At 36.4% G+C, this 27,719-nt stretch overlaps 1 protein-coding gene across 1 annotated transcript; it reads right to left on the reverse strand.

Moving 5' to 3' along the window:
- Positions 1 to 5,487: 5,487 nt before the first annotated feature.
- On the reverse strand, positions 5,488 to 27,719 carry WDR12 (WD repeat domain 12). The gene is made up of 13 exons (XM_004426806.3): positions 27,072 to 27,719; positions 23,292 to 23,386; positions 19,749 to 19,843; positions 18,528 to 18,634; positions 17,489 to 17,604; positions 16,883 to 17,037; positions 15,503 to 15,548; positions 13,947 to 14,032; positions 9,197 to 9,337; positions 8,975 to 9,080; positions 8,674 to 8,806; positions 6,819 to 6,891; positions 5,488 to 5,865 (listed from the first exon to the last, which is right to left on the reverse strand). The coding sequence occupies exons 1-13, from the start codon at positions 27,110 to 27,112 to the stop codon at positions 5,788 to 5,790; spliced, it is 1,272 nt and encodes a 423-aa protein (XP_004426863.1). The 5' UTR covers positions 27,113 to 27,719; the 3' UTR covers positions 5,488 to 5,787.

Below are 27,719 nucleotides of genomic sequence, written 5' to 3' on the forward strand. Positions count from 1 at the left end.
TGTATTGTATTGTAATCATTTACCTGCTTGTCTTCCCCATCAGATGCTGAGCTCCTCCAAAGTGAAAACCTTATGCATTTCTGTAGCCTTATCTCTTAGCACAGTGCCTAATACACACTAGGTTCTGAATGAATGTTCAATCAATAAATGAACAGAAACAAAGATAACTAATTGACAACTGAAGGATACAGTATAAAGTATCTAAAAAGAACTGAACACCTTTCTCCCCAAAGAATAAATGATTCTAATATGGTAAGCAAAATGACTTTCAAAATGTTACCGTGCACCACAGTAAGTTTCTTGGGATGTTTTAGAAAATGCTTGTTCCAACAGGATGAAGTTTAACTCAAGAGGATATTAAACTAATAGCTTCTTCAGCTCAATCTGAAGCAGAGAAAGGCCTTCCAGGGACACACCAGTAAATCAGAGTAGTGACTCTGGGCCAGGCCTGTTGGTTTTGTTCACTTAATTGGGGAAAATTACCGAAAGACACACAATGTCTCCACCATAAAATGTAGCATTTACACGTAATCACTTTTTCTTCACAGGGCACTTAGAAAAGCGTGCAAGGGGGGGCACAGTATCCGAATGGTTTCGGCACACGAGAGCTCCTGACACTCCTCCTGGGCAGGAATCAGGTCTGCTTACTCATGGTATTCCATGTTTGTGGAATAAAGTGATTATCTTCCTTTAGCTGTTGGATTAATAAGGAAATACTTAAATGGCTTGTCCTAGTCCCTTAACAAATGAGGCAGCCGCAGTAGTTAAAATTACTTGTTTCATAAAAAACCTTGTTTAGAAAACGAAAGGATTTAACACCATTAAAATACTTTTATATGGGAGGATTTAATTTCATTTAGAAGTACAAACACTTACAGAACTGTTAAATGTTTTCTATCAACATATTAAGATTTTTCCTAGTATACAGTGTTTTCCTCCATTGCAGGCTTCTACAAGCTAACTAGAAGAGAAGACCATTAGATGACTTGGAATGTGGGGCTCCACAAATCTGGGTTCCCAACCTCGAGTCCTAATTTCCTTTGAGAGCAGTGATCTTTACTTTTGTTTTTGCACTATCAAGCGAACCTCTGGTTAATCTCCCAAATAAAACCTCAATTGATATTAGAAAACATGTTAAAAATTCTACCCTTTTGTATTGTTTTACTAAGGATTAGGGATCTGTTGAACCTGATGTCACAGAAATAGCTCCATTTCATCAAGGTGTTCCACTTTCTCTGTAGTCTGTTCGATCTTATCAAGGAAGTCGGACACAACAGGTCAGTGGCAGTCAGTGAAGGTATGGAGAGCTGTCTTCCCAGACGCCCACACTAGTAATTACTTACACATGGCAAGCTAAACATGCTCTCCCATACTGCATTTCTGTTTATTCAAGTAAGGCTAGAATTAGAGACAGTATTATTAAAATGATTTTTTTAAAATGTGAAATGTTATGGACATATAAAAAAAGTATTTCCTCCCCCCTGAAACAGCCACTAAACTTAATTTGGTATTAATAAGTCCCAGGTGTGTTATTTATACTTTTACTAAATACACATAGAATTGTTTGACATGTTTCTAAACTTCATATCAGGTTGTACTTAACCAGATCATTTCTCTGTGGTCTTTATTATCAGAGGCATGTCTCCTGTCTCCATCACTGATTGGCTGTATACCTTCACACTAGCTATTTAACTTGTCTGGGTTGTGGTTTCTTTCAATAACATGATAATTCAAATAATATGAACAACAGGACAATTTCTAAAGTTTCTATTTGCTCATATACAATTCCTATATGCAAATACAGAAATGGATCTTTAAAGTGTATATATATATACTTTTTATAATTTTATTTATTTATTTTTTTCCCCCAAAGCCCCAGCAGATAGTTGTATGTCATAGCTGCACATCCCTCTAGTTGCTGTATGTGGGACACGGCCTCAGCATGGCCGGAGAAGCGGTGCGTTGGTGCCCGGGATCCGAACCCGGGCCGCCAGCAGCGGAGCGCGCACACTTAACCGCTAAGCCACGGGGCCGGCCCCTAAAGTATATTTTTATATATTACTATACTAATACATTTAGTAGTATACTAAAATTGAAATTAATTTTAAAGGCAAAAACATGCAAAGCTGAACGTAACATTATGGTGATTTGGTACCAGTAAATGCCTCTTAAATTGATATGTAACCTTTCTTTCATGCAGGTGAAGACATTTTCACACTTATTCTTTACATTTATAAAAACATCATTCTTGTGCATGACTGAAGAACTGGGAGAATATCTACTAGTTAAGAGCTTCAGCTCTAGACTCAGGTAAAGCCAAACTCAAATCTTGCCCTGCCATTCACAGGCTACATGAAATCTGGTCAAATAACTTGACCTCTCTAACATATATATTCCTCTTCGTTAAAACACAGATCATTTCAATACCAATGTCAGAGGACTGTTATGTGGGATAGTTCTTTGCCATTTTTACAAACACAGCAAGAAAATAATTTACTTCCTCACCCTGCGAATCAGTGAACAAAGACAGCCAATCTATTAAATAAACAAATCAAAAATACTTTTCTACTGTTAAGATGTATTTTGCTTATATATCAAAGTAATAATTAACATTATTAATATGTTTGATACTAGAAGTCACAGTCAAAAAATGCCAGTATTCAAGTGACTAAAAGTTCTGTTTTTATACCTGGCAGTTTCTGATTAGCAAAGTTTGGATATTACTTGCCTAATGAAACCTGATTCCAATTAGTGGTTTTTTAAATAAAAAAGATATTGACTATCCCTTGTATATGCAGTCTTAAAATATCATTTGTTTCCTTTAAGAATAGGAGCTATGATAAAGATTAATATTTCTCCTTATATTTGCTTTATATAAGCAGCAAAGTTTTCAAAACTAGAATACATCAAAAGAATTTTTGTGTACAGATTTCAATATTATCAGAAATTCCCAGATAGTGTTTGCTTTGTTTTTGCAGGGTTGTTTGTTCAATTATGTGTATTTTACATCAATTTAAACTTTCATTTGTTCTCTCTCCTCTCATAATGCTAGGAAGCATTCCAATATATTATTATGCATTGTTGACAGTAGTTCCAAAATGGTCATTCTAAATTCAAAGGCAAAGAATGTGACAAAACAAATACTGGTCATCTACTCGTGGAAGTGCTATTGTAATGTTTTTCTACATTCTATGTAGAATAAAAATCTTAAGTAACAAGTTTCTTCCCTAATAATCTGTAGGTAATCATCACAGCCAGGTTTTGCTTTCAGTTTCCAATATAAAAAGATCCTATCTTAGTTAAGACCTGGAAGGCAGCTTTATTTGAAAGAGGAAAATAAAATTCAACTTCTTAGTATATGAAGAAATACTATGGTCACTTCCTTCCTCATGGTATTTGGAGCTATCATTTCTTTTTTTGTGAGCAAGATCGGCCCTGAGCTAACATCTGCCAATCCTCCTCTTTTTGTTTTTGTTTTTGTTTTTTTTTTTTTTTTTTTGCTGGAGAAGACTGGCCCTGAGCTAACATCCATGCCCATCTTCCTCTACTTTTATATGGGACGCTGCCACAGCATGGCTTGACAAGCCGTGCGTTGGTGCGTGCCAGGGATCCGAGCCGGCGAACCCCGGGCCGCCGCCGCAGCAGACCACATGCACTTAATCACTTGCACCACCAGGCCGGCCCCATGGAGCTATCATTTCTGACGCTTCTGTGCTGCTCCCTCTGCCAGAAATAACCTGCATCTCCACCTTCCCAACCCTCTGTCCAAATCTGGCTCCAATGTCACTCTTCTACAATGCCTTCCTTGACAGCCAACTCACTCCTCACAAAGCTAATTCCTCCCTTCTGTCTGCTACCCTTCTACCTTACATCTTTCTTTGCACTTAGGACACTGCTGCAACTAATTTTTAAATGAGTATCTCCGATGTAAGAATGTGGACTTTTTGAAGGTAGTGACTACGTTCAAAAAGTCCATGTCGTATACATTTCTGTGTTTTTTTCCCTTTTCTCCACCCCAGCAGAGACCCTGGTACATGGTAGAAGTTCAGCCTTTTTTCTTGAACTGACTTATTCAGCAATTAAGTATGCTTTGTCCAAAACAGGAATATAAATTCATCTTTGTCCTCTGAAAGTTAGATTTCCAGACACTACAGACATGATGAAATTTACACCAGTCTGCACAAATTGAGAAAAACAAAGACTGTGTGTGTGAATTTTCTAGCTACCTTTCTTCACTTTTGGGGCATTAAAATATACCCTCTTTAAAGAAATGATGTAACTGGAGCCCTAGCTCTTGGTCTGTGTAAGAATAAGGACCATATCATAGGAGTAGAGGGACCTGGGTCCCTAAGGGGTGTGGAACAAAACCACTAGACCAGCCCTGGACTGCCTCTAACTGAACTCCCACCTGGTGTCATCCACTGTGAATCTGGCTCTCAACTGCAGCCAAGAATAGCTCCTGTTTCCTAGACCTCTGAGAGAGGAACCTCAAGTGCGAGATGCTGCATTAGAGTCTAGTGATGAGACCAAAAAGATTCCCATAGATTACTCAGAGGCTAAAGTGCTCTGCTTGAGGAATACCAATCCACTAAAGATGGAGTCACATTCTAAGAAGACATTTACTTTAAATATTTGGTATATAACATATGAATTTAGATAAATGCTAATGATACATTTGTAGAATGTTTATTATCTAATACTGACTGAAAGGTTTTTGTCTAAAGCATCTATTCTTATCTATATACAAGGATAAGTTTGGGAGAGATATTCCTGGTTACCATGAAATCTATATCTAGTTTCTAAATGCTTCTGACATATCTTTAATATGAAGTACTTCACTTAAAATGTTTCAACAAATTCTTAATAAATTGGCAACATCTACATGTTTTAATGTTCTGAATACCTACAGTCTTATTATAGTCAGATATCACTTATTTTCCCAAAAGCAAATTGTATTTCTAATTTTTTCTCTATTAAAATTTATTAGGCTTTTTTAGATATTTTTTTTAAACAGCAAACTTTATTTATTTATTTTTGGGAGGAAGATCAGCCCTGAGCTAACATCCATGCTAATCCTCCTCTTTTTGCTAAGGAAGACAGGCTCTGAGCTAACATCTATTGCCAATCCTCCTCCTTTTTTCTTTTTCCCCAAAGCCCCAGTAGATAGTTGTACATCATAGTTGCATATCCTTCTAGTTGCCTTTTTTTTAATATATAATTTTATTTATTTATTTTTCCCCCCAAAGCACCAGTAGATAGTTGTATGTCACAGGTGCACATCCTTCTAGTTGCTGTATGTGGGACGCGGCCTCAGCATGGCCGGAAAAGCGGTGTGTCGGTGCGCGCCCGGGACCCAAACCCAGGCCGCCAGCAGCGGAGCGCGCGCACTTAACCGCTAAGCCACGGGGCCAGCCCCTTCTAGTTGCTTAAACAGCAAACTTTAAAAAGTTAAGTTTCTCCGTCAGCAATAAAAATCTGGACAATTACTGTATTTTTAATATATGCTTTTATAGCATTTCAAAAGCAAATCTTAATTCAAACCAATACCTTTAAAAAGAAATTAAAAACTCAGTTTAAGTTCAAGAGTTTGCATAAGGTAGAGAATGCAGGCCACATTTTATATTTTATAAACACAAACTATTATATAATAAATACAAAATAAAGAAAAAGACAGTGATAACTATTATTAAGGGTGAAACATTATATAAACTTTAATCTAAAAGTCTGCTTTCTGCATCTGCATTCATTTATAGAAAGAATCTCTGTAGTCACATTTATCATTCACTTTCATGCCCCCACATGGGAAGTGGTAGGTGAGTATCTGTAGGAATATAATTTATTGTCTGCTCCTCCACTCAGAAGTAACTGTGTAAAGGGAGAGAAACACACACACACACACAAGTAAATACAATTATTTCATGACAGCTAACCTAATTAAATACTGATGATTCTAATTATAGAAGGAATTATGGATGAGCAGTTAACTTGCATTGACAGTTAATACTTAAATGGACCAATTACATCAATTTTCACTACTATATTACAACACAGTATATTAAAACTTTAAAAGTAATCATTTGAATTTGGTTGAGGCATAATATGCTATTGTACTTTCTATGAAGCATTTGCTAAGAAATGTAATAAAATTAAAAAGTTGGAAAAGTAATATAGTTTTACCTATTTAAGAAAATTAATTTTTTAAAGGACAGCACATTAATTGTTTGTGGGTAAATGGACATTACAAATTATTCAGGTAGCCCTAGGACCTGTATTTGGAAAGAATTCTTAGGCAATAAGGGCTTATGTAAATACATAAAAATAATTAAATTGTAATTCTTTAAAGAGATTTTATAATCTAGACTTATGTTACATAAGATTTTTCTAAGTGGGAAATACTTTGATCCAATTAGTCTGAAGTAGCAAGTTTATGGACTTAAAACATTTCATTAAAATACTCAAGAGGAAAAATTGCTTCAAAATTTTCAAATTTTACTACTCCTAATATTAAAGGACAAATTTGTTTCTTTTTTATTGTGGTGATCATTTTGTAATATGTATAAATGTCGAATCACTAATTCAACACTGAATTAGTGTCGAATCACCAAAACTAATATAATATTGTATGTCAACTATACTTCAAAAAAAATTTGTTTCTTCTTTGAATGAGATGTAAGATTTTATGAATAATATTAAAGGAAATTTAGAATACTGAATTATAAATATCAGATATATTGAAACTAGTAACTCTGTAAACACAAACACCAGATTTATTCTAATAAAGTATTTTCCTCTTCACCAAATATCTAATACATTCTTACCCCTGTGTCTGTCCAGTCTACACTCAGAACTTTGTCTTCATGAGCAGCCAGATCATAGAGAGGAGCCTTACAACTAAAAGATGAAAATATTAACATGTTATATGCATTTCACAGTATTAAAACAAACATATATGAAAATCACTTGTACTTTTCTGAAAACGTTACAGAGTTTACAATTCTTGCCCCAATAACCACTTAATCTTAGAATTCTGAGTATTTACTTAACCACCTCTCCTGTTTTTCCTCTATCATTAGCAGACTACAGAGATTTACTGTAACAAATATATTCAGGAAAAATGCTATTTATTTATAATTAGGCCCACTTTCACACTTCCTTGACTACTTTTCTTCTACTTGCAAATCATGGCTTTATATACCTTTGTCCATCCATTTGCTGATAACTCCCAAATTTAAATCTTTAGCCCAAACTTCTCCCCTGAATTTGATATGTATATGCAATTGGCTGACAGCTGGATGTGTTAATGGGTACTACAACCAAAACAAAACTCTTGATTTTCTCTCACAAACCTATTTTTCTACTCTTTCCCATCACAGTAAATGGCACCACTAATCACCAAATTGCTCAGGCAGAAAATATGGGCATTATCCTTGATTCCTAGCTGCATATTCAAGCCATGAGCCAATTATGCCAAAGAGCTATCTTCAAAATAAACCTCAAATCCAACGTTTTATCTCTGATGCTACCACCATAGTCCAAATCCCCACTATCTGTCTCTTGAACTACAGCAGCTGCTCTGCTTGCTTTCTTGCTTTCCTGCTCAGATACCTCCAAAGCCATCTCCATCACACTTAGAATGAAACCCCAATTCCCGACCATGGCCCATAAGGTCCTGCTTGACATAACCGTTACCCGCCTCAAGTCCTGCCACTCTCCTCCTTGCTTGCTGCGCTCCATCAACACTGGCCCTCCTGCTAGTTTGCCAACATGCCAAGACTCTCCCCACCTAATCTGCTGTTCCCTCTGCCATGATCTGTGCGTGGCTCATACCTTCACATTGTTCAAGTCACTATTAGAATATCACTTCCAAAGAGCGGCCTTCCCCAAAGAAGTGTCCCTTTTCTCTGCTTTATTTTTTTCATAGTACTTACTACTATTATCAGAAACGATATGCTAATTGCTATACAAAGTATCCAATTAAAATGTATATACCTTCTAGATATTAACAAATCATGTATCATTAGGTAGTATAAGGATCTTAGAATGCAGATTTAAGGTAAACAATAACAAACAAACAGGTATTTGGTTAATGCCTCTCCATTCTACTTGTAAAAATATGTAATTAAATTGTGTATGCATTTTATTGGATTTTATATCTGCATACACTAGTAACATGGCATTAGTCCATGAGTAAGAAAGAAACCTTTAATAACTGGTTATCTTTAAAAATTTGTATTTTTAGTTAATTTTTTATTAACATATAATTTATAATTTGATCACAGTTCCATTTACTCAGAGACCACTGGCTTTCTACTTTTAAAATTATCATATTTATATTAAAGGTCAGGATAAATTTTCTAAACTCTATTTTGTTCCTCTTTTATATAACAAAGTCAGAAGGATGGATTTTATAAACTTGTGGATTCTTTTTTTTTGGCAAAAGATAAATGATCACAATTAAATTCTTTCAGAATGCAAAACAACATATTAACATGAAGAAAATTTCTTTGCTCTTGACTTTTCTTTTTGATGTCATTATCATTTCAGGTTGTCTGACCAAGAACTTTTTTTTTTACCCTTCTGCTTTTGGATAATCATTTCAGTATTCATTTCATTTTCTCTGTATACAACAGCCAATTAATACATTTCTTTGGGTAGATCATAAATAGGATTTACCTTCTTGTATCCCACAGCTTGACAATGTTATCTAAAGAACCTGAAATCAGCTGCTGCTCATGGGTAGGAGACCACTTTACTGATGTGACCCAGCCTGTATGTGAGGTTAGGGACAGCGACACCAGAGAGCCATCTGAGCAAAGCAAAAAAGATAACAATTACTGAATTTTAGAAAAGAGGAGTAGGCAGAACAACCCTCCTCAAAATTTGTAGAAAATTATCTTTTTATACAAATAAAAAGTGAGAAAAGAAATTGATGTTATTTACACATATTTTTCCTCCAGTGATTCACATCACTCACCTTTAGTTCGGGGATCCCACAGTCTGATATGCCTATCTGTGCTTCCAGACGCTAAACGTTTGCAAAGTGGAGAATAGGAGATACAATTAAACACTTTATTTCCTGTCTGAAAAAAAAGAGAAAGAACATTTAACCATGGTGGGCTAAAAGTAACCATCTCTAGAAGTTTATCACTTAAAAGCTCAAAGTTAATCAGAGAACTAGTGAATTTATGAGTCTTACCAAAGTTGACTTAAGATTGCCGGACTCCACATCCCACACTCTAATTGTGTGGTCCCAAGAGGCACTGCAGATTTCTTCAGCATCTGACCACAGGACTGAGGAAATTGCTTCCTTGTGGCCGGAGAGGGTCACTATGGGAGTCTAGAATAGGAAAGACACCCAAAAGGGAAAGCATTTTCAGTTTAGAGTAATTGAAACGATAATAGTAGTTATTACTTCTGAAGCCTGTATGCCAGGTGCTTTAGCTTTCATATCCTGCCTAATTTCTTCTTTACAACAATCCTCCAAGACAGATATTTCTGGTTTTATTTTTTAGTCAAGACACTGAAGCTAAGCAAGATAACGTGCCCAAGGTCATTCAGCTATACGAGGCAGATTTAAGTTTGAACTCAAATACTACTCCCAAGTTCGTAGTCTTTCCACTATGCTCTGCTGCTTCCTCATCTGTTCTACGTGTCATTTTGAGAAGTACTAATATTAACACTAACTTAATTCTCCCAACTGACAAACAAGTTATATGTAGAAGTTAGCAGAAAAAGCTCTGGATCAGACAGCTCCAGTTTGAGTCAAGGTGCTGCCATTTTCCATATGACTCTTCCAGGTAAATTAATCTCAATGTGTTATTCTCACCACCTCAATTCCTCAGCAGCCAATCTTTAAATAATGTCCGTGGCTCATTTATTAACATTCCAAAATCTCTAATATTTTTCTCAAATTAAAATCCTCAAACTAGGTGTAGTGTCTGTCTTAAATATAAGGAACATGTGAAAGACAGAAGGAAAAGAATTCTGAAATGGGAGACAGTTAATCTACTTTTGTAACTTTGTTACATTTAACCTCCTTAAATTACTTCATCTATAATATGAGGGGGTTATACTAGATCAGAGATCAGCAAAGATTTTCAGTCAAGGTCCACAAAGTAAATATTTTAGCTTTTCCAGGCCACATACAGTCTCTGTTGCATATTCTTTTTTGTTTTTAAAACTTCTTAAAAAAAAAAAAAAAAAAACTTCTTAAAAATGTAAAAATCATTCTTAGCTCTCTGTAGTACAAAAACAGGCCAGAACCAAATCGGCTGTTGGGCTATAGTTTGCCAACTCCTGGACCAAATGATCCCTAAGGTCTCTCTTCCACCTCTCAAATTTTCCTGAAAGAAGTCAAGGAACCTGATAGAGAAGTGAGGAATAGAACCACCTCTGTTGTGACCCAAAACAGAATGAACAGTAAGGTAACATACAGGTAATCCATCAGAGGCTCTAGGAGAGGACATGGCATGGTAAGATCAACAGGCAAACTTATAGGAACAAGTAATCCCATTCCTAGATGTTTACCCACGAAAAATGAAAACTTCAGTTCACACAAAAATCTATCTGTCCACAAACGTTGACAGCAGTTTCATTCATAACTGTCAAACTGGAAACAACCCAAATATCCTTCAACTGGTGAATGATTAGACGAACCGTTATATATCCATACAACAGAATACTACTCAGCATTTAAGAGGAATAAACCGTGATCCCAATAACCTGGATGAATCTTTTTTTCTTTCAAAAAAAAAAAGGGGGGGGCATGAGTCTCAAATGAATTATGCTATGTGAAAAGCAGCTTGATGCAAAAGGCTACACACTGTGTGATTCCACTTATACATATTCTAGAAAAAGAAAAATTATAGGAACAGAGCAGATCAGTGATTGTCAGGCTGAAAGTTGAGGGGGAGGGTGACTACAAATGGGAAACATGAGTTTTAGGGGATGATGAACTGCTCTGTATCTGATGATGTAGTGGTTACAGATTCTTTGCATTTATCAAAACTCTAAAGCTATTCACCAAAAAGAGTGAATTTTCCTATATGTAAAATTTTTTTAAAAAGGTAGAAAAGTCAACTTTGACACTGTTACTACAAATTCCAGTAGAATAGTACTGAAGGGAAAAAAGCAATTTTGAAAGAAACAAGGAAAAACACCTTACTGTATATTAATGTATGAAACAAATGACAAGTAAGTTAAGTGACTGGCAGCATTACTCATATTCAAGTCAAGTATTATTCATAAATCAGGTCAGGTACTAGAAAGAAATCCAGAGAGCAGATAACTACTTTAGATATTTGTTTTATCATTTTGGTCTTAAAAATCCAACTTTTTCCATTGCAGCACAATTTTTCACTTCAAATAGCACTTCAAGGGTTTCTAGCATAACTTCAATTAATAATTTATGAAGGCATGAATTTAAAGCTTATAAAAACCTAAATGAGAAAATGAATATATTATTATTTCTCTCAAATAAAATGAACGATGGAAGCAAGTATAAAAAGTATACACCTAAAAATAAAAGTTATCAGCAAGGCACTGGGTGGGAGAAAATCCATATATATTATCCAGCAAAGACTTTGAATCCAGAATACATAAAGAACTCTTACAATGTAAATCAATTTAAAAAAGATAAGCAACATACTTCTAAAAAATGGGTTAAAAACAGGAACAGGCACTTCACAATTAGATATCAAAGGACTGGGACTTAAATTCCACTACACGCCACCAGAAATCGACAAAATGACACACTTTTTTAATAGTAAGTAAATGCGAACATGTTACGTGGTAAAATAAAATCAGGGCCGGCCCTGTGGCTTGGCGGTTAAGTGCGCGCGCTGCGATGCTGGCGGCCCGGGTTCGGATCCCGGGTGCGCATCGAGGCACCACTTCTCCGTTCATCCTGAGGCCGAGTCCCGCATACAGCAACTAGAAGGATGTGCAGCTACGACATACAACTATCCACTGGGGCTTTGGGGGGAAAAAATAAAATAAATAAAATCTTAAAAAATAAATAAATAAATAAAAAAAAATAAATAAATAAAATAAAATCAGTTATGGTATTAAAAAATTGACCATATCAAGTGCTTGTAAGGATGCGGTAACTTTTACTCTCATACACTGTCAGTGGGAGTGGGAACTGAGAGAACCATTTTGGGAAACTTTGTGGCAGTATCTAACATTCAGAAAACTGAACATGTGCATACCCTGTGACTCAGCAATTCTAATTCTGCAATTCTACACATGCAGAAACAACTGCATATGTACATAAGAACTTTCTTAGCAACTTTATTTATGGTGGCCAAAACTGGAAACAACCTAAACGTCCATCAAAAGAAGAACAGATAAATTCTGGTATATTCACGCAACGGAATGCTATGTATTAAAGAGAATACTGGGCCGGCTCTGTGGCTTAGCGGTTAAGTGCGCGCGCTCTGATGCTGGCGGCCCGGGTTCGGATCCCAGGAGCGCCCGGAGGCACCACTTCTCCGTCCAACGCGAGGCCGAGTCCCGCGTACAGCAACTAGAAGGATGTGAACCTATGACATACAACTATCTACTGGGGCTTTGGGGGGAAAAAGCTGAATAAATAAAATCTTTAAAAAAAAAATAAAATAAAATAAAGAGAATACTATTACATGCAGTAGCATGAATGAAATCTCACAGATACGAAGTTTAAAAATAAGTGAAACTAATCTAATGATATAAGTCAGAAGAGTGATTACCTTTGGGGGCTACTGATTGTGAGGTAGGCTAGAGGGAGTCTCTAAGGTGTTGGTAATTCTCAGTGTTTTGATTTGGATGGTGATTACTTGGGTATACACAATTCTAAAGATTCACGGAGCTGTACACTTAATATATGTATGCAAAACTTCAAATTAAAAGACAGGTAAAAAAAGTCACCTTCTGAGTAAAGAATTTTTATAACTTAAGAAATCTTTTTCTACTCAGATATACTCTTCAGAGGTCGATTGGGGACATGCATCAATAAATTGCACTGGCACGACATCCAATTGGTAAGGCATTTACAGCTTTCATCTGTCTCACCAGGCTAAGTGATAAGGAAGCTGAGTTGCTGCCAGATCGTTCCTCTTGCAATTCAGCAGTCCATGTTTAAATGTATTAAGAAATTATAAATCACTACTTTCTGTTGGAACCAGTAAGTGCTATAGTTTATTGCATTTTATGTGAGTTTGAGGAATCATTTATGATCACACTTTATTCCTCATTTTTAACAATTTTTATAAGATATCTTGTTAATGGTGACAAGAAATAATGTGTAAATGTGTGCTTGATTTACCGCACATTCATTACAGCTGTTAGAAAATGAAGTAAAAATGTTTTCCTAAACCTGACTCAGTATTGTCCTTCTCATTAAGTATATTAATACAGGTCAGATCATATTATGACAAATATCTTCCTAATGAAACAGAACAAATAGGAATCTGTATGAACTTTCTGAGTTCAATTTAACTGGATCTAACAGCTAAATGATAGAATCAAAACCCAAATTAAACTCTTGGTTTCTAGGGATTTAGGGGATATAACTAGCATCTCTAGAAAGAATTATATCCTCAGTGTATGAAACAGCTAATATTATTAATTAGTCAGGCAATGAGATGCTTCACTCAACTTTAGTGCAAGCTTCAACAAATAAAAGATCCTACTTCAAAATGCACCATGAGATCAAATATAATAGCTAAATAATCAACCTACCGATCTGTAAGCCGGCTCAAAGCTACTACATTCAACGACTAAGACAAATGTAGCATGGTGGAGTATTTATAATAAAATTTTACAAATCTACTGAAAGAAAGCCTAATTATGGTTGAAGCAGCAAGGCAAGACGAAAGGAAATTTAAATAGGAAAGATTAGATTAAATTACTATATATTTGTTAATACAGACCTAAGCCAAGTATAGTCAGTTCTCACAAATACTTACCCTTGTTAGTCCCAACTGCTCTGTTTTCTGTTTCTTTCGGGGTCGATTTGTGGATTCCTCCATTTCATCTTCTTCATCTGTAGGGACTGTATCATAGAGAGTTAGATTTGATATTTTTAAAATTTATGGTAAATATTAATTACAAACAGTCTCAGAGAATTCTTACATTTCTGGGTATATACTTTCTCCATGTTATCTCAACTGATTAGGGAATGATATTCCTCCTTATTTTGGTTAATAGAAAATTACATATAAAAACAACACTTGGGTTATCAATCTTCCAAAAGGAGAAAGCAAAAAATAAAGTACATTAAAACCCTAAAACCTAACCAGTTTGATATCTTGCTATGTCTTTAAGATCATCATTAGAATATTCATCACTTTACCATTCCTATGAATCACTGCTTACTATTAGTTGTAGGAGAGTTCTGACCAGACTGCATTTATATTATGAAGACGGGAATGACAAGGTAAACACATGTTAAAGGAGATACATTCCAGTCATGTTTATTCTTCTTGACTATTTAACTTTTCTAACAATGAATCAAGTGTTTTATAGTCATTTTTTGACTTTTTAAAAAAAATATTTGTTATACATCATTTAGCTAGGTAGCAAACCCAGATGGAAAACCATAGATTTTAATGTTTTTAACTATTTTATAAATGTCATCTGTTTTCCCCAAACTAGACTATAAATACCTTAAGGATAACAACTAATCGTTTACAATATCTCATTCACCCATTGCTATCAAAGAATAGAATATTCCACAAAAGGAAAAATTTCTAAACAAACGCCTTTCTGCCTCAAAACTGTTTGCTTTAAGCAATTTTGGAAAATCTACTAAAATGGATTATATATATCCTGCCATCTTACACATAATGATTTAAAACTATTTAAGCTTTTGTGGATCCCCTCAACTCGACTTTGTGAATTGTTAGGGTATTTTACTGTAATACAGCAATGCCCTCAGAAGTAACAGAGGTATGTATTCTGATCTGTTTACCTGTGCAATAAATAGTTCTAGACTACTACTTTTTAAAATTTAAATTTCTGTGGGTTTTTTCCCCTCTCTTCTCCTATCAGTGTCTTCTTACTACTTTCAAGGCACCTTCCTCTAAGAGTCCTCTCTCCTCCTCCTTTAATTGTTCTTTTAATCTGTGTTTTCAAAGTAAAAAAATTAAGTTTGGCAAAACTGTATTAAGTTTTTTTTTTTAAGTGAACCAGCTTAACTAAGAAATTTCCATGACAAAGTGACTCAGGAGGTGTGTTTGTTTATTTCCAAGTTCCTGAATACGGGAACTCAGAGAACTAAGGCAGTTATGTTCCACTGCACCAAACGTGTTGTTGATGCCTGCAGCAGTCCAGTGACATTGTCCAAGGAATAAGGGATGGTGGGGTAGAGAAACATTTTGAAACACAAAGAAATATACTAATTTTTCTCTATACTATGCTCTGGTCCATTTTTAAGGCAAAATATGGGTTAAAAAGTCCTCTTCCATCAAAATTCTTGAAATATATCATTAATGAGTCAAAGTAAAAGAAATATTTAATTTACCTGTAGACCAGATCTTTAGCATCTTATCCCAGGAGCCGCTGCAAAACTAAACAGATATATATGAAAGGAAAAAGAGTACATAATTACATTACCATTTGAAATGTAATATAATCCATCATATTATTTGCCTTGTTTTTTCTATTTATTAAAACCTTTACTTTGCTCTGAAATCCTTATTACTATGGTATCATCTGCCTGTCTTCATAGTCCCCTGGAAATTGTACCCTCTATCTTATGGCAACTGAAGGAGCTGCCATTCTTATACGGCCCTGTGCCCTGTGCCCTGGCCATGGCAGCTTAGATCAGGGTGGGCAACTGACTACACTGCGCCAATAGATCTCTTCCTCCTTCAAGACCTTTTTTGAAAACTTGTGTTCCAGGGAGTTGAAGTCAGTCTTTTTCCAGGGACAAATGGTACAGGATGTAAAACCTGGAAATAGTGAAGGCCAGGTTTTATTGCCACGTGGAGAAAGCCAGCTTGAGGTGAGAGAGAATGAAGTCAACCTGGGGAAACAGGAGAGGGAGGGGTGTGCAGGCCACACCCAAGCCTCCACTCCACTGGTTCCTGAGACCCGAATGCATCATCACCCTGCTCGTGATGGGACTGTTCACTTCTTCCTTGGATCTCACAATCTTTTAAGCTGAAAAAAGTTCAAGATGAGTTTCTGTCTCTCATAGCCAAAAGACAGGGTACAGTTAATTCACTTAAGTTTGGCCTCAACAACAGGTAAACCTTCTTCATGGCTCAATATGAATAATCATAAATCTTTATCTTTGAATGCATCAAATGTCCTCTGTTACGCTAACTGGCAAAGAAACGCCAAAGAAGCACTCAAATCCAGAATGCTTCAATGTGGTTTAGGGAACTTTCAAATGGTAAGCGAGTCTATAAGCCCTCATGAGTCAATACAGCATAGCCTTCTGGTTTGCTTCCTTTTAACTAACTTCAACCATCTTGTAATAAAAAGTAGATCAGCAATAACAGTAAAACAACCTCTATCGACACTAACCTCAGTGTATGCTAAGGCTTAGACGGTCAACTAGACACTTTCATCTGATGACAACACTGTGAGTAGCTGAAAGATTGAGAATGTCCATCATATGACTTAGGAGGGTTACATAAAGAAATCGCTTGTTTACCTGATTTCTTAAAATTTCTGCAATTTATATAAAGTTCTAAACCAGAGACACCCAGACTAAGGAAGTGCATCTTTATATTTCTTATCGTGTGAGTATTTGCTTTTGGTTGGAAATCATATTCTTTCGTCACCAACTGTTATGAAAACAGGCCAATCACAATGAACATAGGTAGAAAAAACCTTTTGCATAAGAAGCTGAAATTCTGATTCCACAGAGTATTATACCACAACAGCCACTTACTCTGGTTCCCGTGCTGTCAACAGCTATGGAGTCCACACTGCCGGCGTGACCCCTGCAGCAGTGCAGGGCTTTCACTTTGTTTCTCTCCACATTCCACTCCCACAAGAGGATAGTCTGATCCATGGAGGCACTCAGCAGTAGGCAAGATAGGCTGTCTGGAGAGGAGAACACAAGAATCAGAAACAAATTAGTACAAACAGTTAAAATGCATCATGTTCTGAAACCAAAGAATTGAATGTTTTGCTGTTGTTGAGAAAGATGTTAAAAAGATAAAAGAGCTCATATGGCCAGCTTTGAAAAAGAAGTTAACTTATGGTGTAAAGGGAAGAACCTTCAAAAATACTATACTGTGTGAGTTTCACACTCTCAATATTAACTTAAAAATGTATATTACCTGATATAATTTTAGTAAAGATTCACTTTCACTAATTTATGGATGTTTTATATAATCCTTTTGTTCTTGAACACATTTTTGGAAGACCTCACGATAACTGAGACATGAGACATTTCCTACAATTTATTTTGTCCTCATTCTGCCCCAGCACTGAAAATGGGATTTCCAATTCCCTATCGAGGATTCCTCTCAGTTTAGGCAAGGAGTCCTACCTTTTTTCACCCAGGCCACATCTTTTACAACGTCTGTATGTCCCACAATTGTCACTATTGACTTTCCTTCTAAGGACCAGATCCGAGAAGTCTTATCATAAGAACCAGTCAAGATCCTATGAGGACAAAAAAAAATCCTATGAAATACAAAAAGCAGCTTTTTCAAACCCTGAAATCCATTATATTTCTAAGGCAATGACAAAGTAAATATTGAGGATTATACTTTTAAACTCTACTTTAATATGAAGATTATGATTTCAAAACACACCACAATAGATAAGATGTTACATTTGGCTTTTCCTGATCTCTTAAAAATAAAAATATAACCAATAAACCCTAGATTTCATTTTTACTATCGTTGGAAACACTACAGCTGTCAGGGAGGCTAAACAAATTGCTTATAAAACGTAATAGTCCTCTGTATTTCACTAGTGAACCATTAAATAATAACCAGTGAAAACCATTAAACAGAAAAACAGTAAAACCATTTAAAGAAAAAGTAAAACCAGTAAAAATATAACTTTGTGTAATAACTACAGGGAGACATTCTTTGAAAGTAAGCTCCTACTGCGATCCACTCTTGAGGTGCTATTCTACAAGCAAGGCCAGTGGAGGTTTGCTTTGAACCATCCACACCTTCTTGATTCCAGTCTGCCCTTTTAGCCCTAAAACAGCAGGGTCTGCGTCTTTACGGTAGTAGGCCAGGATATGTGTGGCTATAAAAGGTTTTTTTCCCTCTATGAAACAAATTATATCCTTGATCTTAAAAGCAACATATTCAATCAAATAAATGCCCTAAGACACTAGACCTATTCAGAAGACAAATGTCGCCACAACATCTTGAGACAGAAGAGAAAACATTAATAGATATGTTTCTTCTTGACAACATTGAATATAAAGATCTTTGGCATGGTCACTGATACATATTTCACAAAATTACTTTCACAAAGAACAGAGAAAAATATTCACATCATGCACTTCAAAAGAATGATGGGGGTGGCATAAGAAAACAGATACAAGACAGTTCATCTGACAATACCATTCCTCCGCCCCTTCGACTGAACTGATCCAGTCATCGTGCAACAAGCACTGCTCTGGCTGAGGTGCAGTGTACTTCTCCACGTATTCCAGTTCCACAACCTCCTCCTGGTCACAGAGAGAAACCAGAGAGCCATCAGGTGGTGCGGTTTTAAGATGGTACATTATGAAGATCAACGACCCCATTTAATACATTTCCTTCACGTAAGTCCCCTTCATAACCCAGACAATTTGGAGCCATACAAAAAGTGAAAAACTTTATTTGACCTAACAGTATGCTAAGAGTAATAAAAATGAATATTAATAACCTTGGAAAACATGCTCAAGGTAGAAAAAGAAGAACATAGGAAACTTGAAATTGTAAAACCATAAAAGCATACTGTTTGGTGGGTACAGAGCTTCTGTTTAGGATGATGAAAAAGTTCTGGAAATGGATAGTGGTGATGGTTGCATAATATTGTGAATGTACTTAATGCCACTGAATTATACATTTAAAAATGGTTAAAACAATAAATTTTATGTATATTTTACCACAGTTCTAAAAATTGTCCAAAAAGTTATAAAAGCAATTATAAATTATATTTTAAATTATAAAAGCAATATTAAGAAACATTTGAAAATTAGAGGAAGGGGGAAGTCACTATAAATCACAATAACCTCCCCTGTAAGTTTTTATATGTGCACAGTCATTTTGTACACCTTTATTAGTAGTAAACATATTATTTGCTATTTCCTTTCTTGATAATTCTTCCACAAATATGATGTTATCTTTCCATATTCCTTCATCTGCATTTCTTAAATAATACACTCTCAGAAGAAAAAAGGGTAGGGCCGGCGCCATGGCTTAGCGGTTAAGTGCGTGCGCTCCGATGCTGGTGGCCCGGGTTCGATCCCAGGCGTGCACCAACGCACCGCTTCTCCGGCCACGCTGAGGCCGCGTCCCACATACAGCAACTAGAAAGATGTGCAGCTATGATGTACAACTATCTACTGGGGCTTTGGGGGAAAAAATAAATAAATAAAATTAAAAAAAAAAAAAAAGAAGAAAAAAGGGTATTTCAAAGTTGAATATATAGAAACTGAAGTTCAAATTTCTAGGAAAAAACAATAATCGAAAGGATCTTGGTTGCTGTTGATTCAGGGTGATTCCAAGTGGAGTTTACTACCTACATTATGTGATAATACCTTAAGTAAAATAGAGCAGGTAAACATTTGAACTTACAGATGAGATGTTTTCCAGTTCCATATGTTTGACCAAGGGCATTCGCAGAAACTGGCCCTTGATAAGGAAATCAAACTCCACATGTTTGTGGAACTCTAAAGAAAATACATAATAAAATTATCACTCTTAGAACATGAAGTATTATTGGCAGAAGTATGAGATCTCAAAACAAACAAGGACCTATTATTCCAGAGTGGCCTCTGAGTTTCTCCAGAATTGCTCTATGATACAATCATAGAGAAGGCCCCGTATTCCAGTGTACATACTAAGTGATTTTTAAAAACAGAAACATTTTGTTCTGTTGATATAATATTTTTATTATTATTTTTGGTGTAATTCTTCCAATTTTTAAAAAAACTTTGTACTCTATGGAAAATTTCAAATATATACAAAAGTAGATATAACATAATGAATCCCCACCCCCATCACACACTTTGACAATTACCAACTCATGGACACTCATCTCTACTCCTCTGCACACTCCTCCACTGGTTTATTCTAAAGCAAACCTCAGAAGTGATCTTTTCATCTGTAAGTGCTTTAGTATGTATCTTTAAAATATAAAGACTTAAAAAAGAGTCACAATGCTAAAAAATTTAGTAATTATCAATAATAATTCAGTATAGCCAGTTGATGTTCATATTTCCTTGATTCATAACTATCTTTTTATAGTGAGCTTTTTAGAATCAGCATCCAAAATCCACACATTATATTTGATTAATACATTTTATTTAATCTTTAACAGTTCCTCCTCCTTTTTTTCCCTTGTCACTTATTTGCTGAAGAAACAGGGTCATCTGTCTTATAATATTTCTTACATTCCGGTTGATTCCATCTCCAAGGTGTCCTTTAACACATTCCTCTACCACCTAAACATCCTGAATACTAGGCAGACCTAAACACCTGATTAGATTTCAGGTGCACTTTTTTTGGGGGGTGGGGGGCAAGAATATTTACACACAGTATTGTGTACTTCCTGTTGCATCACAGGAAGCATATTATCTTGTTGTGTCTCTTTTTATGATATTAAGATCCACCTCTGGGCTCAAATGATGTCAGTCTGATCCCATCCATCATAATGTTCTACCAGCCTTTTACCTAATTAATGGTTTTAGCAGCTATTGATAATCACTACTTAAATCCATTACTTAATTTGGAGTTACAAAATGCTAAATATTCTTCATTCTTTCTGCATTTATTAGCTATAATCCTTCTGAAAGAATTCCCTCATTGACTATCTGGATTGTTACTTTTTTAAAAATCTGGAATCTGAATCATTTGCATCTTCAACTCGAGAGCAATGACTCAGTTATTTCACTTATACAAAAAGACAAACTAATGTTTTATCTACAAGATTAGAAAAATATGCAACTATTTGGGTAACAACAACCAACCATATACTGGTATTGCAAAGCCTCTAATGCAAGAATAATTCTTATTCTAATTCAAAGACTTTTTCAACATGTAGAATTTAACATAGAAGGCCTATTCCAGGGCCGGCTCCGTGGCTTAGCGGTTAAGTGCGTGCGCTCTGATGCTGGCGGCCCGGGTTCGGATCCCGGGCGCGCCCCAAGGCACCACTTCTCCGTCCAACGCGAGGCCGAGTCCCACGTACAGCAACTAGAAGGATGTGAACCTACGACATACAACTATCTACTGGGGCTTTGGGGGGAAAAACATGAATAAATAAAATCTAAAAAAAAAAAAAAAAAAAAAAAAAAAAAAAAGAAGGCCTATTCCAGGAAGGAGCCACTACCATATGATAGCTGAGTATAATATAAAATAGATGTGATAAGAAAGGCACCAACAACCCCATCTTATCAAAAATTCTGTCTCTCCAGTCACATTCTCTATAGGTGGCCCTGTAAAGAGCTGTCTGACAAACATTTGCATTTCCATCTCCATATGAATTGTCTTATTGCCCTCTGAAATCCCAATACCCTCCTCACCTTTAGCTGAAAATACTTAAGCGAGCAGCTTACTCAGAATGATGAGTTGCTCAGTTTCTATTTTCTGAGTTTCTCCCATGTATACATGTTAGTAAATTTTCTTTGATTTTCTCCTGCTATTCTGTCTCACATTGATTTAATTTGTAGCCCAGCCAGAAAGGACCCAATGTGGTAGAGGATAGTCTTCCTCTTCTTCACCATCCATGATGAAAGTAAAGACAAGGATGATAGGAAATGCTATGAGAATATCTCTGAATCAAGAACTACATTTTGCTAGCAATGAAAAGATGACAGACCCTGCCCCTCTCAAAAAAAGTTGTTCAAAAACATTGTCTCAAACAAAACAGTTATGGGGTTATTTGAAGATGAAGGGGAAAATATTAGGTATTAGTTTATAACTCTCAGCTCCCCATTCCTCCAACTGGGGTAAAATCAAAAGAGCCTTGAAGCATCGGAAACATCTGCATGAAAATACACTTGCCTCTAAATAGTGATTCTATTGACAAATTTTATTTTGTTTTGTTTTGTTTTGCTGAGGAAGATTTGCCCTGAGCTAACATCTGTCACCAATCTTCCTCTTTTTGCTTGAGGAAGATTGGCCCTGAGCTAACATCTGTGCCAGTCTTCCTCTATTTTGCATGTGGGTCACCACCACAAGATGGCCTGATGAGCGGTGTAGGTCCCCACCCCGGAACCGGGGAACCAAACCCAGGCCGCTGAAGCAGAGGGTGCAGAACTTACCCACTATGCCAGCCCCGACAAATTTTGTTTTTAAAGATCACACTTTGTTATTTTCAATTTTTCACATTTAAATCTATTTTATGTATGGTTTCACTACCTTTTTGAAAACATCTTATTATAGAAAATTTCAAATATAGGCAAAAGTGGGGAAAAACATAATAAACCTTCATATACCTATCACCCAACTTCGACAATTATCAACTTATGGCCAATCTTGTTTAATCAATATTTTTGCAGACATTGTTCATATTAATTTTATGGGCTAATAATTTATATTCGTACCATAGCATATGTTTAATATTTATATGTGTATGAATGTTTTACTTAATACTCTTGCATGTTTATATATGTTTGTTTTATCCATTAATTTTTTTATAAATTCTAAACACTTAAAAAAATACCACTATTAACATTGGCATTTGTTACTACACAAAATATTCAAATACTGATATTGTTACTTTGCTTTGTAGAAGTACAGCAAGCACCAAGATGCTGGTTCTATACCTGCCCAACCCAGCCCTCTCTAGCAGAATCAGTGTCCTGGTTACCTCGACATCACAACTATTATACTAAAATCTTGATTCCTAAATCTCAACCACCTTATCTCCATAGTGCCTTAAAAGCAGATTAAACTGAAATACTTGTTTCTGAAAACTTTTATTTTAAAGCATTTTTCAAAGTATCATGTAGCAGGGAAACCCATATGCTACAATTTATAAATTTTACTGTTATAAAATGCATGTAGTATTATAAAATAAAGCCAAAAAAAGTAAATAAAATTAAAATGTGATATATTTTACTGTAGTCAGTGGCATTGTGCCCTTGGCTAACTTCTCAGAGCATATATACCCACCATTTTTGGCCTCCAGTAATTTATTGATGATGTTACTGAGGTCAGCAATTTCAGAGGCTGCAGGGATTGAGAAGGGAACATCATCTACGGCATATCTATAAAAAGGAAATGATACGTCAAGAAGATAAGTCTACAGACATTTTAACAAATGTGCATTTATTCATTCAACAGACATTTACTGGGTATCTAATACATGCCAGACATTTTGCTACATGGGGTTAACAAAAATGAATTAAGATACCGTCTCTGTTCTCAGAATGAGTTCAAGTACATTCTGATCAAATCAAATCAAATGGTAATCAAATACAATCAAATTATATAAGAACAATGTCACAGTGATATATAAAATGGGAGAACAAAGAAGTGGTAGGTCATTTCAACCAGAGAAAAGGAGGATAGAGGAGCAGGGTCAGAAAGGATGAACAAAAAAGTTCACTCTCAAGCTACATCTAGAAAAGTGAGTTTCTGCCAGGTTAAAGGGCGGAAGACAGGAAAAAGAGTTCAGGAAAGTGGGGAGAGCAGCAAAACAACAGTTGAGAGTTATTACATTGCCCACCCAGCCTATTCCAGAAAGTCTGACTTTGCTCTAGACAATGACCAAAGATAAGGCCAAAGAGATGTGCATGGAGTGGTTTATATACTGTGTGAAGTTTTTACTTCTTTCTCCAGGTAATGAGGAATCACTGTAGAAGTCCAAGTTAAAGAATAACATCATTAGGATTTTGTTTAGTTAGCTCTTTCTTGGCAGCACTGTGGAGACTGGATTAGAAGAACACGTGACAGAAGGTAGATTAGGAAACTCTTGTAAGAGAATCACAGAAAATATTTGCAAATCATATATCTGATAAGGAACTTGTATCTAGAACATATAAAAGAACACTTACAACTCAATAATAAAGACAACCCAATTTAAAAAATGGACAAAGGATCAAAATAGACATTTCTCTAGAGAAGAGACCCAAATGGCCAACATGTACATGAAAAGATGCTCAACATCATTAGTCATCAAGGAAATGCAAATCAAACCACAATGAGATATCACTTCACACCCACTAGGATGGCTACAATAAAAAAGACAGATAATAAGATAATAAGTGTTGGTGAGAATGTCCAGAAATTAAACCCTTATTCATTGCTGGTGGGAATGTAAAATGACGCAGTTGCTTTGGAAAAATCTGGCAGTTCCTCAAAAAGTTAAACATATAATTACCATTTGACCTAGCAACTGCACTCCTAAGTATATACCCAAGAGAAATGAAAATATATGTCCACACAAAAACTTGTACAGAAATGTTCACATCACCACTATTCATAATAGCCAAAAGGTAGACACAACCCAAATATCCATCAACTAAACATTGGAAACAAAATGTGCTATATCCATACAATGGAATATTATTTGGCCATAAAAAGGAATGAAGAACTGATACATATTATAACATGGATGAACCTTGGAAAACATCATACTACATGAAAGAAGCTAGTCACTAAAGACCACGTATGTATAATTCCATTTATATAAAATGTGCTGGGGGGATTGGAAAGACTACGGGGTTATAGCTAAAGGGTGATGAAAAATGTTTTGAAATTGACTGTAGTGATTGTTGCACAATTCTGCAAATAAGCTCAAAACCACTGAATTGGACACTTTAAATATGCGAATTCTATTGTATGTGAATTACATCTCAATAAAGTTGTTACCAAAAAAAAAAAAGTCTCCATGAGGTTTGAATTAAAGCTGTATTTGTGGGGAATGGACAAGTTGCAAAAGATGCTAAGGAAGAATCGACAGGGCTCATCAAGACATGCTACAATAAATCTCTTTTTGCTACAATGGGGGTGTGGGAGGGGGCTCTGGATCTTTTTAAAGTGCAGATTCTAAATCAGCAGGTCTGGGGTGGAGTCGGAGATTTCTGCTTTTTCTAACAAGCTCCCAAGTGATGCTGATGCTGCTGGTCCTCAAACTACACTTTTGAGTAGTAAGGCTATGGTTACATATTTATCATACCAAAAAAAGTAAGCAGTTATTTAGGTTCTCCGCAAGGTAACAAAACCTAGAAATTAAAAATTTTGATTCTTTCTTGCACTCACTATTTTGGTCAGTAAAATAAGGGGTAGCGCTGGCCCGAAGGCATATAGCAGTTAAGTTCCGGCGCTCCCTTTGGCAGTGGCGGCGGCCTGGGGTTCTGGGGTTCGCAGGTTCGGATCCTGGGGATGGAGCTGTGAACCACTCATCCGGCCATGCTGAGGCGGCATCCCACGTGGAGCAAGTAGAAGGGTGTACAACTATGACATGCAACTATCTACTGAGACTTTGGGGGGAAAAACAGAAAAAGGGAGGAAGATTGGCAACAGATACCTCAGGACCAATCTTCCTCAAAAAGTAAAAGGCTTTATTAAAAAAGGGCGGGGGGGGAGTAGCATAATTCATATACACATATATGAATATACATATATATGTAAATTATATGCACATATGTCAATAAACTTTTTCCTCCTCATTTTACTGACCAGAAAACATTACGTGAAAGGAAGAAGCAAGAACTTTAATTTCTAGGTTTTGTTACCTTTATGGAGAATCTAAATACGCATACACACACATACATATATGTATATATGATGTTTATCTGTTTATCTTCAGGGTTAAAATACAGTGGTCTACTATTTCTTAAAACTTCATGTAAATCAACAATAATCTTAATAAAATTTTCAATTAGGAAAAATACAGTAGTCATGTTATCACATCACCACATTCCTCGAGGAGTATTTAGACTAAGTATATATACTCATGTGCATTGATAATACAATTCATGTATACTGTAAGCAACAACACAAGACGAGTGAATATGATTTACCAGGTCAATTCATAAAGCTACAAACACAGAATCGAAGATATAATCTTAATTGAGGTGTGAGTTTTCTAGCTTATGGCTGACATTAACTTGTTAATACAACAAATACTTATTATTTATCATCAGTACCAGAAGAACTTGACAAACATTTGACTCACTCAATCCAAGAAGCTTCATACACAGTCCCTACCATTAAGAGATTTACAACACACTTGAAAAGACCAGGCAAACACAAAGAAAAGTTAATTAATAGTGTAACGTACACCACAAGGTAGAATAGAGTTAGGTTTCAAACGAATGCTACAGGCCTGGGGACCACTGGTTAAAATGTTCATATATACATGTATGTACATACACAGGTACATATATATACACATACGTATACATCTATATGTAAGTACATAAATACACAAATCTGTAACTGAATTGACTTCACATTCCTATCAAAAACCAGTTTTACCAACCCCCTATTCAGAGCTCCACTTTCTGCCTGGTTTAGAAAAGCCTCGTCTATCACCTACTTACAAGAAAATGAAGTTGTGTTGTCAGAAACTGTGAGACACCACTAGCCGACAGCCTGTAACGACTCAGTGCATTGTTTATTGTTAAATTACATAATGTGCTTCATTCAGCAAACTTGAAGCCCTTCAGGCGCCTCTGCACTCACAGTTCAAATTATACAGAGCCTGAGAAGCTAGGCAGAAAGGAGGAAATCTCGGAGTCCGCCCCTGACAAATCCTCCAAGGTACCCCTTCCCCTGGCGGAAAACGCGCTCAAGCGAGGAGCCCAGCATAAATGCGGGCGCGGGGGTGGGGCAGTGACTTGACGACAAAGACAACCAGGGGTCCACAAGGTCACACCTAAGGGGTCCTTGGAAAGGATCCCGGGTAGGGGAGAGGGGAGAGAGAAGGCGAGGCCGCTTACTTACTTCTTGTTGTCAGTGAAGAAGCGTGTCTGGAGCTGAGCCATGGCGGGGAGTACACACAAGACTCGCCTGCAGAAACGTACGGGGTAACAGTCAGACGACGGGCGCTCGGGTCTCGTAGGACTGCAAGAAGAGACAGCTCAACATGAGACCGCACAGGTGAGCGAGAGGCTGCGGTCCGAGACCGGGCCCCGCTTTCTTTCCTCGGGACTCCTCAGCAAGAAGGCACCACGAGGCTGCCCTTCCTCAGAGGACCAGCCCACAAACGTCAACTACCTATCCCAGATTGAGCAATCATCGATTAGTACAGCCCAGTCTTAAAGGGGACGTGTCCCCGTAATCTTTTTGGATTTCTTGTAGTATATTTAGGCCTGTGATGGATTATGAAGGTACAGAAAGGCCCAGTTCAAATCTGCTTCTGTCTCTCTCTCTTGTTTCTAATTTTAAGATGCTGTCGTTAAGACCCGATACTTCAAATACAGCTCCTAGTTACTACAACCCCCAGAAAGCAGCGCGTCTCAGACGCTGTCACCACTGGGAATCGTAGTCTTTTTGCCACGCCGTCCTCAGGATATCTTATTTGCATTAAACCTTCCCGACTCCAGCCAGATATCGATTGTATTTTCTCTGCCTTCTGCTTTCATTTACTAA

The sequence above is a fragment of the Ceratotherium simum genome, chromosome 9 (assembly GCF_057802395.1).
Source record: "Ceratotherium simum simum isolate JZ-2026a chromosome 9, ASM5780239v1, whole genome shotgun sequence".
NCBI lineage: Eukaryota > Metazoa > Chordata > Mammalia > Perissodactyla > Rhinocerotidae > Ceratotherium > Ceratotherium simum.

Coding starts and splice junctions, on each gene's coding strand:
- WDR12 (XM_004426806.3), bottom strand. CDS start 27,112: ATGGCTCAGCTCCAGACACGCTTCTTCACTGACAACAAGAA. Junction 23,387..27,071: donor TTCTTCACTGACAACAAGAA/GTAAGTAAGCGG, acceptor TCCTTTTTATAG/ATATGCCGTAGATGATGTTC. Junction 17,038..17,488: donor TGTGGCCTGGGTGAAAAAAG/GTAGGACTCCTT, acceptor TCTCCTCTCCAG/ACAGCCTATCTTGCCTACTG.